The 13,314-nt window shown below is 41.9% G+C and overlaps 2 protein-coding genes across 2 annotated transcripts in view; both read left to right on the top strand.

The window, feature by feature from the left end:
* The window catches only part of LOC142472072 (histo-blood group ABO system transferase-like), a 178,775-nt gene extending 171,138 nt beyond the window's left edge, over positions 1-7,637 (top strand). The window contains exons 6-9 of the mRNA XM_075578791.1: positions 172-228; positions 4,751-4,786; positions 5,823-5,957; positions 6,550-7,637. Coding sequence (XP_075434906.1) covers positions 172-228; positions 4,751-4,786; positions 5,823-5,957; positions 6,550-7,237 — 916 coding nt within the window. The 3' untranslated portion in view covers positions 7,238-7,637. The remainder of the gene's footprint in view (positions 1-171; positions 229-4,750; positions 4,787-5,822; positions 5,958-6,549) is intronic.
* Positions 7,638-12,056: 4,419 nt separating this feature from the next.
* Positions 12,057-13,314, top strand: part of CCDC180 (coiled-coil domain containing 180) — a 77,127-nt gene continuing 75,869 nt past the window's right edge. Inside the window, exon 1 of the mRNA XM_075578767.1 lies at positions 12,057-12,173. The gene's annotated coding sequence lies outside the window, so the exon portion shown is untranslated. The remainder of the gene's footprint in view (positions 12,174-13,314) is intronic.

The following is a 13,314-nucleotide window of genomic DNA, read 5'->3' as shown; positions in this document are numbered from 1 at the left end:
TCCAGGAGCCAAGTAGCAACCCTTGTGTCTAAAGAACACAATGATGTGTATTGTTGTGTACTAATTGTGTACTAATTCTATGCCATGACATGAGTGAACCCTAAAGCTGCCCTGTTGATCCCACTGGGGAGAGTAGTGAGATGCACTGTACCGTTTACTGTCTCTTCTCAGCCACAGCACCAACATTACCGAATACCTGGACCAATTCAAAGAAGTGAAGCTCCAGAGGTAAAGTCTTTTCCTAAAGAATGAATGAGTGGAATTATTAACCGTGCTACTGCTGATAAGCGGTACTCCTGAGCATCTTATCACACTTCCTTGATTTCTTATCCCCCATATAAATGGAGGTCATGTAAAATTGTAAATATTGACACTGGAGAAAATATTCTACCGGTATGTAAGGGTTTTATTTTTATATATTATATTTTTTAAATGTAGAAAAAAATAAAATTCTGAATGAGTCATTTTGATTTCTTTCATTTTTTAGTACTGTGAATATGCAGGAAGTTGAAGTAAGAAATCCCCATTAGTATCAGGAGTACTGGGATATCCACGGGGGAGTCCGATTTAGTCAGATGAAGTACTTGGAATCGGGGTGGGAGCTGGAATGTCACCCAGGGATCTGGATAGGCAGAGGAGTATGCAGACAAAGCAGGGGCCAGGGCTGGCGGCAGGCAGAGACTACTCAGACAACGCAGGAATCATAACCAGGTTTAAGATATAGCAGGAATCTGAGTCAGGAGGAATCAGTAGCAGGGGAGCGACATAACCTGCATCCATGGTAGTAAATTTGTTGTACAGCACAGGTAGTAGGGAAAGGTGCCTTCTTATAGGTCAGGGTGGTCATGTGTGTAGTTACAGCTGAGTGCTGATGAGCTGCTAGAAGGAAACAGTCCATATACATGGGTTCCGACAGTACCACCCGCCCTCTACGTGGCAAGTCGATGGTAGGCTTCAAGAGATAACAGGAATGAAATTGTCTGAGCAAGCACGGAGCATGAACTTGAGTGGCCTGTAGCCACAAGCGCTCCTTCGGTCCATAGACCTTCCAATCTGTAAGATAAAATAGATGTCTGCAAACCTTCTGAGCATCACACATCACCTGGATCTCAAACTTTGGATGTTTTCATGAGAGCCGGGGGTCTACGGACTCTGTTAGGCAAAGTGTTGGAAGTAGTGGGTTTCAACAGCGATACATGAAATACCAGGTGTATCTTCCAGGAAGCAGGTAACTGGAGACAAGAGGCCACATGGTTAAACTTTTGATTGATTGAAAATGGCCCTACAAACTTAGGAGAAAACTTGTTTTTGTTTTTAGGAGGTAAGTCCCAACTGGATATCCATACTCACCCACCCAATTGATACACAGGAGCAGGCGTTAGATGGCGATCCGCAAATTTATTGGATCTGATCTTTGCTCGATGCAATTGACTTGCTAAACTCTTATGGATCTTTTGAAGTGAAGATACCGAGGAGGAGAGGGCTGGTACTGGAGACAATTCCTGTTCAGAGGGTATCATCTTCGGGTGATATGCGAGTGTGGCAAAGAAAGGGCTGTGATTTTTAGGTGCATGCAGGGAATTGTTATAAGAGAACTCTGTAGTTGCTAGAAAAGTAGTCCAGTCTGACTGGTTGGTGTTAGTAAAATACCTAAGATACTTTTCCAAGGTTTGGTTCAGACATTCAGTTTGTCCATTAGACTGTGTGTGATTGCTCACGTTAGTGCCTTTTGAATATGCAGTAATCAACACATTTCAGATCAGAAACAGGAAATTAATTGGGAGCCATTGTCTGAAATTATCTTACTAGGAAGGCCATGTATAGTATATAATTAGTTGAAGAAATCATGACAGTCCTTGAGCTGTGGGAAACCGAGGAAGGGGTACGAAGTGAGCAAGTTTAAAAAAGGAATCGATGATTGTGAGAATTACTGTGGTACCCACAGAGGGGAGTAATTTTACGATGAAGTCCATAGAGATACAGGTCCAAAATTGACTAGAACAGTCAATTGGTTGTAGTACTGGTTTGTCGCGGCCTTTGTCACGTCTGTTTCAAACGTGCACAAGTTTAACAGGAACTAATGAATTGATCGTGGTACCATTGAAGAACTTGTAGACATAATGCTTTGGTGGGAACATAAAGTCTAATACAGTGAAGAACGAGGCGTTCTTTACTTGTTCTAGCAATTCTGGAACTAACTGTAGTGGGTATCTATTCTTGACCTCATTCAGAGCACGATAGTCTATACATGGTCTCAAAGTTCTCTCTTTTTTTTAGGGACAAAAAATAGTGGAGCTCCGGTGGGAGACTTAGACAGAGTAATAAACCCCCTTTCCAGGTTTTCCTTTATGTATTGTCGTAATACATCGGTTTCTGGCCCGTACAGCCAAATACACAACCAAAGGGAATAGAAGCTTCAAGTATCAGGCCAATAGGACAGTCATATTATCGATGCTGAGGTGGAACCTCGGCATCCTTTTGGTCAAACACACCCCAAAAATCAGAATACTTAGCAAGAAGCAAAGTGACTAACACTTTATCTTGAACTTTACAAAAAATGTTCAATACCAGGGCAGGGGATGTTGGAATAGATCTGCAGAGAAAGCAATTCTGTACACAATAGATAGAAGAAAATGTGATGGTTTTCGTAGTCCAGTCAAAAATTATGCAAAGCAAGCAACAGTAAACTGAGAATAACAGAAAAATTAGGGGCCGAGATTACGTTTCAAGAAATGTATTCCTGAAGATCATGAGAGGCCAGGACAAGTGGAATTGTTTGCATAGAAATGGGTCCAGATGTAAATGAGGATACATCGATCGACTCCCCGCCTACACTCGGTTCTTCTTTAAGAACAGAATTGTGTGTTCCTGTAGATAAAGTTCATCGATTCAATTTCCCGATGCATTTGAATCGATTTTAAAGCATCAACAGGACAAGGAGTTTGATCAGGTTGATGAAGCATCATAGATAAAGACAAAAGTGAATATCTGGCAATTTTATCCTGGGAGGTTTGACTAAGAATAACTACATCTGGAGAAGAATCTTTATTACTCGATGGATCTTCTCCATTCCCTATCGAGCAAGGTCATTACCCGACATCAGGGTATGTAAAGGACAGACAGTACAGTCTCATGAAAAATGTCTGAAATTACAGCAATATAGACAGATGGGGCTCTGATCTGCGTTGTTTTCTTTCTTCTGGAGTCAAGAGAGACCTGGTAAATCCAATCTGCAAAAGTTCAGATGGAGAGTGGCTAGCTAAGGAATCTTACAGTAGGTAGAAATTTCAGTGTGTATAGCTGAGCGTAGAATTGCAGGGTGACGCCTTTCGGTCCTGTGTTCTCCAAGTCTGAGATTGATCTGACACACTAGGTCTATCAGTGCGGAACAACTCTGTGGCTGGGCAACATAAGTCTGTTTGTCTTCGAGTTAATTTCTTAATCCGCATCAAAAAAAGGTAGCTTATGTCAGTCGAATCAGTCTCCGCCATCAAAGTCTTGAATATGTACAATGCTAAATCACTAGCGCCTTGTCGAAGTTCAAGAAAAGCATATTCTGCTGTCTGGCTAGAAACACTGCAGTCAAAAACTTTCTTAAATTCAGCTTTAAAGCCAGTATAAGTCACCAGCCAGGGTGTTGTTCTGAGAGAGCAGTGGTGTAGCCCACATAAGTGCATCCCGACAGATTACTGAGGACGAATCCAATTTTAGCTTTATCATCTAAAAACAAGCAATAACAAAAATGAAAATGTATTTCACATTGGTTAAAGAAAACCTGACATTTGTCCGGGTTTCCATCAACGCGTTCAGGCATAGGTAAAGTCAGGGCTGGAACAGCAAGGTAATTATTCGCCACGTGAGCCATCTGTCTTTTTAAGATGATTACGGTATCCTGTAGCACAGCTTTCTCCACCTGGAACATGGTGACTTCACTCTGCAGGAAGTAGACTTGACCCGGCAGGTTTGGGACTAAATCCAGTAGGTACTGTAGTGCATTTCGCAATACTTGTATCTCTGACATAGCTCTCCAGGTAGATCATTTATTTTTTATTTGGCTTCACAAACTACAGGGATATCCATGGGGAGAGTCAGATTAAGTCAGATAAAGAGCCTAGGATCGGGGTGAGAGCTGGAATGGCACCCATGGATCCAGGTAGGCAGAGGATTGTGCAGACGAAGCAGGGGTCAGGGCTGGCGGCAGGCCGTTTCTAGTCAGATGAAGCGGTGGTCAGGGCTGGCGACAGGCAGAAAGTAGTCAGACCAAGAAGGAATAGCAACCAGGTTTTAGATATAGCAAGAAACTGAGTCAGGAGGAATCAGTAGCTGGGGAGTAACACAACCTGCATCCACAGCAGTACATTCATTGTAAAGACAGGTAGTAGAAAAAGGTGCCTTCTTATAGGTCAGCGCGGTCATGTGTGTAATCACAGCTGAGTTCTGATGAGCTGCTAGAAGGAAACTGTCCCTATACTGTACATGTGTCCTGACAATTAGAAGTCAATAGTTGGAGTAACCGTTAATAATTGCAGCTCTCCAACCTCATGACTGGGCGTCTTTGAATCCCCCATTAGCACACTATTCTCCTTCGTTCTAATTATCTCTCCACATAAAGTATATTTGCTGTTATTGTATGTGGGGAAGTAAAAAAAATCAATATAATGCCAGAGTTATTAGATTTATTCAAGTTGTAATTGTCCATCGAGGTAAAAGACAAAACAATATTCTAACCTCTTCTTTAATCTGTTTTCAGAAAGTTGTATAACAAGCCTGAGACCCTCAAACCACCGTGAGTTTTTTTTTTTTTTTAAAGTTGAGTTGTCTTTGCTTGTGTCAGTATAATCAGTGCACACTTTAATATATCATTTACAATCTTAAGGAGATTGCAAATGACAGTGAGTTGCTGAGGGAAGCATTTTTAGATATTGAAATTGTGAGATAAATATCATAGATAAGACGTCTAAGTGATGTGATATAAGGAAAGTCAGGGCAGGATTGCCCTACTGGGCAATTAGGGTTGCCCCAGTGTATCGGTGGTGGTTGTGGGACGGTGCTGCAGCTCTCCTGCAGTGGTCGGCAGCTCCTCAGCTCCCCATGCAGCAGTCACTGCAATTCTTTTCCTCCTCCTGTCGGTGCCGGAAGTTGGGTCCAACTTCTGCACGGCCGGAGGAGAGAGCGGTGGAGTCCCCAGACAGGCACAGGACCGGGCCCAGACCTCCTCACCCCAAGCAAGTAAGAGTGTGTGAGTGTTAAGGGAAAAGAGTAAGGGGGGCTTGATTACAGAGGCCCTGTGTTCTTCTCCACAACAATTAAACTGATTGCCGGGGGAAGAGTGCAGGCCTCTGTAAGTGCCATACCTGCTCTCTTCATGCAGCATCGCTTTGGCAGAGCAACCAGATGCCACATGGCGATATGACATGGCAATGTGTCGCCATGACCATGCAACATAATGACGGCACATTATGGGAAGAGGGCAGGTAAGACAGATATCAACCGGGCCGATATCGGTCTCCAATCTGCCACTGAATAGAGTGATAAACTAATAAAGGAGCACTCACCATTTTAATAGGATCCTGCCACGGGTGCATAGACGCCAGCAGTGTCCAGATGTGCAGAAGAACTAGCACTCATGTAGATCTTTTTAGTGTTTTTATTCAGGTGAATCGAAATGAGAAAAGTTCCATTGTTGGACCGAAACATTGATTCACCTGAACAAACACACTAAAAGATCCATGTGATGTGAGAGCTGGTTCTTCTGCTATTTTGCACAGGGTAGAGAGTGAAACAATGTTACTGATGTGACTATATCCTATTCATCATTATAGGAGAACTGATGTGCTGATGATGACTCCCTGGCTTGCTCCAATTGTTTGGGATAACACCTATAACATTGATATACTGAATGACCAGTTCCACCAGAGAGGTGTCCGCATTGGTCTTACAATGTTTGCTATTAAAAAGTAAGTTACAAGAATTGTGACCTTTTAATAAGGGTGTTGTAAGGGATGCCCGTAGAGGTAATGGCTGGAGACTTGCGTTTGGAAACATAAACGTAGGCTTTTATGTAGGTGAAGTTTCAGAAACAAAAAACACATGGCTTTTCTTCATCCAAAGTTCAGCAGTACAAAATGTAGCTTTCTCTCAGCCAAAGTTCACAATGAAACAGAGCAATAACAGGAGTTATGAGATGCCACACACTTCTGCTAAATCATTACACTAATTGTATCATAGTATAAAACCCCATCGGTGCCGGATACATCCAGCACATGGAATAACATACTGTATGTGTGGTTCTAATGAAGATCACAATTATGGGCCAAATGCCAATTTGTCTTATATTTCACAGCAAGAAGAGAGCTCCACTGTATAAGAGTTAGTTAGTTTAGATGATCATTTATAATTTCACCAGATTTTCTGAAGAGTATTCCCCCAAAGTTATGGTATTTGTTTCTCTCACTATTCTGTTGCTGTTTAGAAATCTTCTTTTGTTCACAACCCTATTTTTTATCCAAGAGAAAGTAAAATATGCCTTATTGTTTGTTTGTATTTTAGGTACACTGTCTTTGTCAAAACTTTTCTTGAAACCGCGGAAAAGTTCTTCATGGTTGGGCACAAAGTAAACTACTATGTGTTCACTGATCGGGCCAAGGAAATTCCCAACATCACCCTCAGTGAGGGGAGACGCTTGGTTGTTCTTGACGTCCCTAGCTACAAAAGGTGGCAGGATGTCACCATGAGGCGCATGGAGATGATTCATAATTACTCTCGTGAACTGTTCATCAACGAAGTAGACTATTTAGTCTGTGTGGATGTAGACATGAGGTTCAATGATCATGTTGGAGTGGAGATTTTAAGCAATGTATTTGGTGCTCTACATCCTGGCTTTTTTGGTGCATCACGCCCAGAGTTTACTTATGAGCGCAGGAGTCAGTCTCAAGCCTGCATTCCTACTGATGAGGGGGACTTTTATTATGCTGGGGGTTATTTTGGTGGCATAGTAGAAGAGGTCTACAAATTGACTAACCACTGTCATCAAGCCATGATGACAGACAAAGAAAACAATATAGAAGCTGTTTGGCACGATGAGAGCCATTTAAACAAATATTTTCTTTATCACAAGCCAACAAAAATCCTGTCTCCTGAATATATATGGAACGATTATTATGGATCACCAGCTGCTGTAAAAAGAAAGAGGTTTATTGGTGTTCCAAAGGACTATGCACAAATCAGGTTCAAATGAGGAGTCAAACAGTTTAATAGATCTTAGGATTGTTATTACTCAAATGACCAAGCTTCATCTTTTTCAGGATCTAACCACTGTCTATCAAAATCAGGGAAAGGAAAATTTTACATATTAAACTTCATGGGACAAGGCACGGGCACAGTGGACCTTATGGGAATATTTTAAAACATTGGGGGATACTGGGAAACATAATAATTGAGATCCGTAGCTTACAATATTTTTTACTATTTAATGGACATTTTTATTAGCTCCAGCATTACTGCACTCCATTATGCACGGTAAATGTATGGTGAGGAGGGACTTTGCTGGAAGCACAGGAAGGAATAACAGTGGTTGGAATATTTTTTATGACCTCACCCACCTACAGTACATGACAATAAAGGATAATAAATAGGAATGAGTCTGTTTCTGATCTTTCTTTTAAACCTTGTGAAATTGGTCATCTACAAACCTCACTAGTAATGCTAAAGAGGTCAGAGTATACCAGAAGTATGAAAATATCCACACCAAGAGTGCTTTATATAAAGCGTTGCTATAAGTGATAAGTGCAGAAGAAACACACGCAGGAATTGAACATTAGTGTGTCTCCGTGTGCCAATGTATAAAACCAATTTTTACGTTTTGCCGGTTTGTACATCAACTTAACACAGAAAAAAATGACGCATGGGGGTGTAGATACAGGTGGAGTTTGTATGTTGTTTGTGGTGCACACATGTAAATATTATGCAATGTTCAAGTACGCACCACTTTTTGGCTTCATCAATGCATCAAAATTGTCCATGTTTTTACAAGGAACTGGGGGAGGTCGAATTCCATCCTGCAAGGTCCATCCAGTGGGAGGATTAATCTTATGCACTGTATTTTAAGCACTTACATTGTGAGTGCAGGGGATTACATGTTTTAACTTCCATCATTAAATGTGTTGCACCAAAGTGGAGTTAATTGGGCTGGTACTTCAAGAAGATGGGAATTCAAATTGAGGCGGAAGCACAACTCACAATAGTGCCCACCTACACTTTGATGCATTTCTATGTTTGATTTTATTACTGTACATACACCCCATTTCTACACAATTGTAAGCTCCAGCGGACACAGAGGGATCTAACCCTATTTACCCTATTTAGTCAATATCTTAGCAGTCTCACACATGACTGCATTAGCATGCTGCGTTTTAGTGGACACAAAGGGATTTAACACTATTCATGCAAAATCAGCATCAAGCTGCTATTAGCACCAAGTGTGATGTTACCATTTTTGAGTTAAGCAGATTGCTTGCTATCTGCTCCCCAAGGCTTGTTCTATAGTAGGTGCGGGCGCGCCTGTGCGAACGCGCGTGAAAGTGCAGCATAATTTTTGTGTGTACGGTCCGTGCTGCCGGGAGCGACAGGCTGGGAAGGTACTGTGTGTCACTGGGTAACACTGTGTGTGTATATGTATGTGTATAGATTTTGTGAGTTAATAATTTATTAAATAATATTTTTTTTTTAAAAAGACGTATGAATAAAAATTATTTTTATTGTGCCATGGCGACGCGTCTGCAGATGCCGGCTGAATGAAGGTAAGTATTGTTTACAGAGGCCCTGCAGCTCCCCCAGCACTTAATTTAAGTGCCTTCGGGAAGCGCGCGGGGCCTCTGTAAACACTGAACCACCCGCTGATAATCTCGTGCCCCCCTGGGTGTCGTGCCCCCCAGAGCTAGAGGAAGCTTTTAAACTCTTAGGTGACACACATGAAGTGTTACAGGTAAAAACCACTAACAATCTTATCTAGGGATTGAAGTTTTTATTAATCAATGCCAAAGAAAAGGGTACCAAAATTCTGGCTTATCCCTGTATTATCACCTACCTTATAAACACAAAAAACAAAAGGAAAACCACCAGCGAGATCAACTATATCCGGGATTGGATATTTAAAGACACCTTTACCTCAATATATAGACCAGTTTATACAACCTTTGGTCCAGTCATTGCCATCACATCTTAAAGCTGCAGTTCAGTCAATATCCTGCATGTGTGTTTTTTTTAATAAATCAGTTCTGTAGTAAGAAAAAATACTTTTAACATTTTCTGTTTTAAAAAACAACAACTTTGAAAGACCAATTTTCTTGTATTCTATTTTAACAAGCATGCTTGTTCCTATAGCAACGATTTACATTCCCCATATTTAAAGATGTCGCCAAACTCTGCCGATCAATAGACGGAGAACGAATTGACCGACAGCTATGCAGTTCTTTAGGTAATTAGAGATTGCCCACATGAAACTATTGAAGTAAAAAATAAAAAAAATAAAAAAACTGAATTGCAGCTTTAAAGACACCACCCATTTGTGGCAGATGAGAGATATTAAATGGGAGAATGATGTACTCACGTCCAGCCCCCCCTTCCTTCGTATGTTTATGTTTGCCTACAAACTCGGACTTCTAATGTTGTGATTTTTCCTCTGTCATTCTTTGTTCTGTACCCCAAAAAGAAAATTTCAATAAAAAAATCTGTGTAAAAAAAACAAAACAAAAACGTGTAGCTTGCTTTAAATGTGGGCAAAGTAGCTATACCACTTCCGACTCGAGAGGCTGTGATTATACAGCCGAACTGCAGGGCGTGCGCGCGCAGTTGTGACTTCCCAATAGCGACATTGCATGTTGCTGTTATTGCTCAATTAAAGTTTACAGAACAAAGGAAGGACTTGGTGTGAATAAAAGGGGAACGAGTTAAGCTACCTGGCTCTACCACTAGACAGTGTGCAGGTGACAAAAGAACAAGTATTATTATACTACTATATTAAGTCTAGAGGGAGAATTAACCTTATGTGCTGTATTTAAATTGTGAGTGCATAGGGTTACGGTACATTCTTTGTTTTAACTAACTATTAAAGGTGTTTAACCAGAAAAGTGGTGTTGTGCTCCTTTGTTTTTCAGTAATTGGTAATGCACACTTTCAATTCATTTTATTCCTTTAAACTATTCTTTACGCATGTTTTTAAAAAATAGTACTACTTTAAACCCTTTTTCTAGGAGTCAGTAATGTTTCCTTAATCTATCCTTATCACTTGTATTAGCACTGTCTGTGAGACTGTGCAGATAGCTAAACTCCTCTTCAACTTCTTGCATAAAGAAAAGGTGTTCTGAATTCCAATACATTTATTAGAACATAGATGAACAGTACATGCAATCTTGATATTCAACAGTCAAAGAAGGTTGAGAAGACCGTACTTTCCGAGGAAAAACATGAACAGATACGATCAGATGACAAACACTCCTGGTGCAGCTCCAGTAACGGAGGATGCACAGGAAAACCCATGACCTCCGAGCTCAACTCACAAGACTAGTAAATGCTAGACCTAAGTGGCAGTAACTAGATTATAAACATTGGTTGCTAAAAGCAGACATAAGAATATTCTAAACTGTTCTGTCCCCTGTATGAGTTATCTTTGCCTATGGCTGCAGTTGCCCTAGTCGTTACTATGTAACTCCTACCGGTCTTAGCTAGCTTGTTCCCTAGCAATCCCTTCCACAGGCCTCTGATTTGGTATGATTCAAGACCCCTGGCTCTTGGTTTCACCCTGCCCTATTTCCTGCATGTCAGGTCATTGCTCCTTCCTTTTCAAGCCAGCAGCCATTGTGAGTTAATGTATCCCTCACTGATTCACCTGTTACAGCTTTGTCTTTTGAATCTCCCCCCTTATTCTGCTACACCCAAGTCCCCTTATGTTTTCTGTTTACCCCCTCCAATAAAGCTTCAGAAACTAAAGAAGGACTGTGTGTGCTGGAATAGGAGATGAGTTGAGCTGTCTGTTTCTACTCGGTGATCCTGGGACAGAACATCAACTATTACCTAAATCACTAAATAGATGTTATAATGATGACATATAGCAAATTAACTGTGAATAAAGTGAACTCCCTGTCTGCTATTTGTAAGATATCGCTATTGTTAGGATATGTGAAACATCACAGTATAAACAATGTAAATGCCAACTTTGACTATAATGTTTATTACACCATACTGTAGCTCCTTGAGTCATGGGCCTCGGGCAGGCGCGCTGCTGCTCGGCAGTGAGCCCCTGCAGCCGCAATGAGAGCGGCTTTAGCAGGGGCTCGCGCACGCTTGCGGAAGCGGGTGTTTTAACAAATCTTTAGTTGCTGAGCTCGCCAGAGCGCAGGGCCGGTCACGTGAGCGGTTCCAGCTCCGTGACGTCACAGCCCCCCGACACGCCCCCGGACGGTGCACGGTCTAAGGCCAGGGAAAGCACCCGCTTTCCCTCAGCCTCCGCGCGCCTCCGCACGGCTGAAGTCTCTATGGACTCAGCCTAAGTAAGATTGTCTCAGTGACAGGGCTGATGGTACACTCTCCTCAACTGGCCTGGCAACTTCAAACAACAAAAAACTAGAAATACCAGATGAATCATACAATGTCTAATCTGATGTGGCGGGACTCGCCTCCCCTAAGGCCTCGTTCAGGGTGCAGGCTTCGGAGGGAGGCGTGCTGCCGTGCGAGCTGCCGTGGGACACAAAGTATTCAAATTGAATACTGGTTGTCAGGGTAGCAGCTGCCCTGTCTCCGAAGCCCGGAGTTGACGCTGGCTGCAGTTTCAATAAACAACCAAATCGTTTTTTGAAGCTGCAGCAGCGTCACTGGGACCTCGGCAGCCAATGAAATCATTCTTGAGACTGATTTCAAGACTGCAACTTGGATCCCTAAGCTGCTGTCTGTAGCCCCGCCCCCTCCCCCTCTGTAGCCCCGCCCCCTCCCCGCCTCCTCAACTCCTGAAAACGTCTGCTGGGGATGAACACACATCGCCCAGCAGACTGCCGCCCGCCCTCCCTCCCGAACGCCCGCCCTCCAACTCCTGCCTCTGGCACCCTGAACGAGGCCTAAATGTGCTGACAGGGATTACATCCCAGCCACTCATATCATTTACCTTGGGGTACTAATCCCAGGTAATCTACAGCCATTGTCTGATCTGAGTTACAGCACAGCGCTCATTGTCCTGGGTGCGTTGTTGGACTCAAAATAGTTATATGGGGCAATTGCTGACGTAAAATAGTAATGAGGGGATTCATTTCTGAGGTAAAATATATATGGGGCAGTTACTGAGGTAAAATAGATACGAGGGGCAGTTACTGAGGTAAAATAGATACGAGGGGCAGTTACTGAGGTAAAATAGATACGAGGGGCAGTTACTGAGGTAAAATAGATACGAGGGGCAGTTACTGAGGTAAAATAGATATGAGGGGGCAGTTACTGAGGTAAAATAGATATGAGCAGCAGTTACTGAGGTAAAATAGATGTGAGGGGCAGTTACTGAGGTAAAATAGATATGAGGGGCAGTTACTGAGGTAAAATAGATATGAGGAGCAGTTACTGAGGTAAAATAGATGTGAGGGGCAGTTACTGAGGTAAAATAGATATGAGGGGCAGTTACTGAGGTAAAATAGATATGAGGGGCAGTTATGAGGTAAAATAGATATGAAAGGGGCAGTTACTGAGGTAAAATAGATATAAGGGGCGGTTACTGAGGTAAAATAGATATGAGGGGCAGTTACTGAGGTAAAATAGATATGAGGGGCAGTTATTGAGGTAAAAAGATACAAGGGGCAATTACTGTGGTAAAATACTTATATATGGCAAGTGCTGATGTAAAAATTGTAATGAAGGGGGTAATTTTGGAGGTAAAATATACATATGGAGCAGTTACTGAGGTAAAATAGATTTATGGGGCAGTTACTGAGGTACAATAGATATGAGCGGCAGTTATTGAGGTAAAAATTTACAAGGGGCAATTACTGTGGTGAAATAGTTACATGGGGCAAGTGCTGATGTATAAATTGTAACGAAGGGGGTAATTTCTGAGGTAAAATATAAATATGGGGCAGTTACTGAGGTAAAATTGTTGAGAGTAAGTTACTGATGTAAAATAGATATATGGGGCAGTTACTGAGGTAATGTAGTTATATGAGGCAATTACAGAGGTCAACTAGATACAAGGGGCAGTTATTGAGGTAAAAAAAAATATGAGGGGTCAGTTCATTAATTAACTTTGATATGAGGGGGAATTACTGAGTTAAAATAGTAATTATG

The sequence above is a fragment of the Ascaphus truei genome, chromosome 21 (assembly GCF_040206685.1).
Source record: "Ascaphus truei isolate aAscTru1 chromosome 21, aAscTru1.hap1, whole genome shotgun sequence".
Classification (NCBI taxonomy): Eukaryota; Metazoa; Chordata; class Amphibia; order Anura; family Ascaphidae; genus Ascaphus; species Ascaphus truei.
This window is presented reverse-complemented; position numbering and strand designations above follow the sequence as displayed.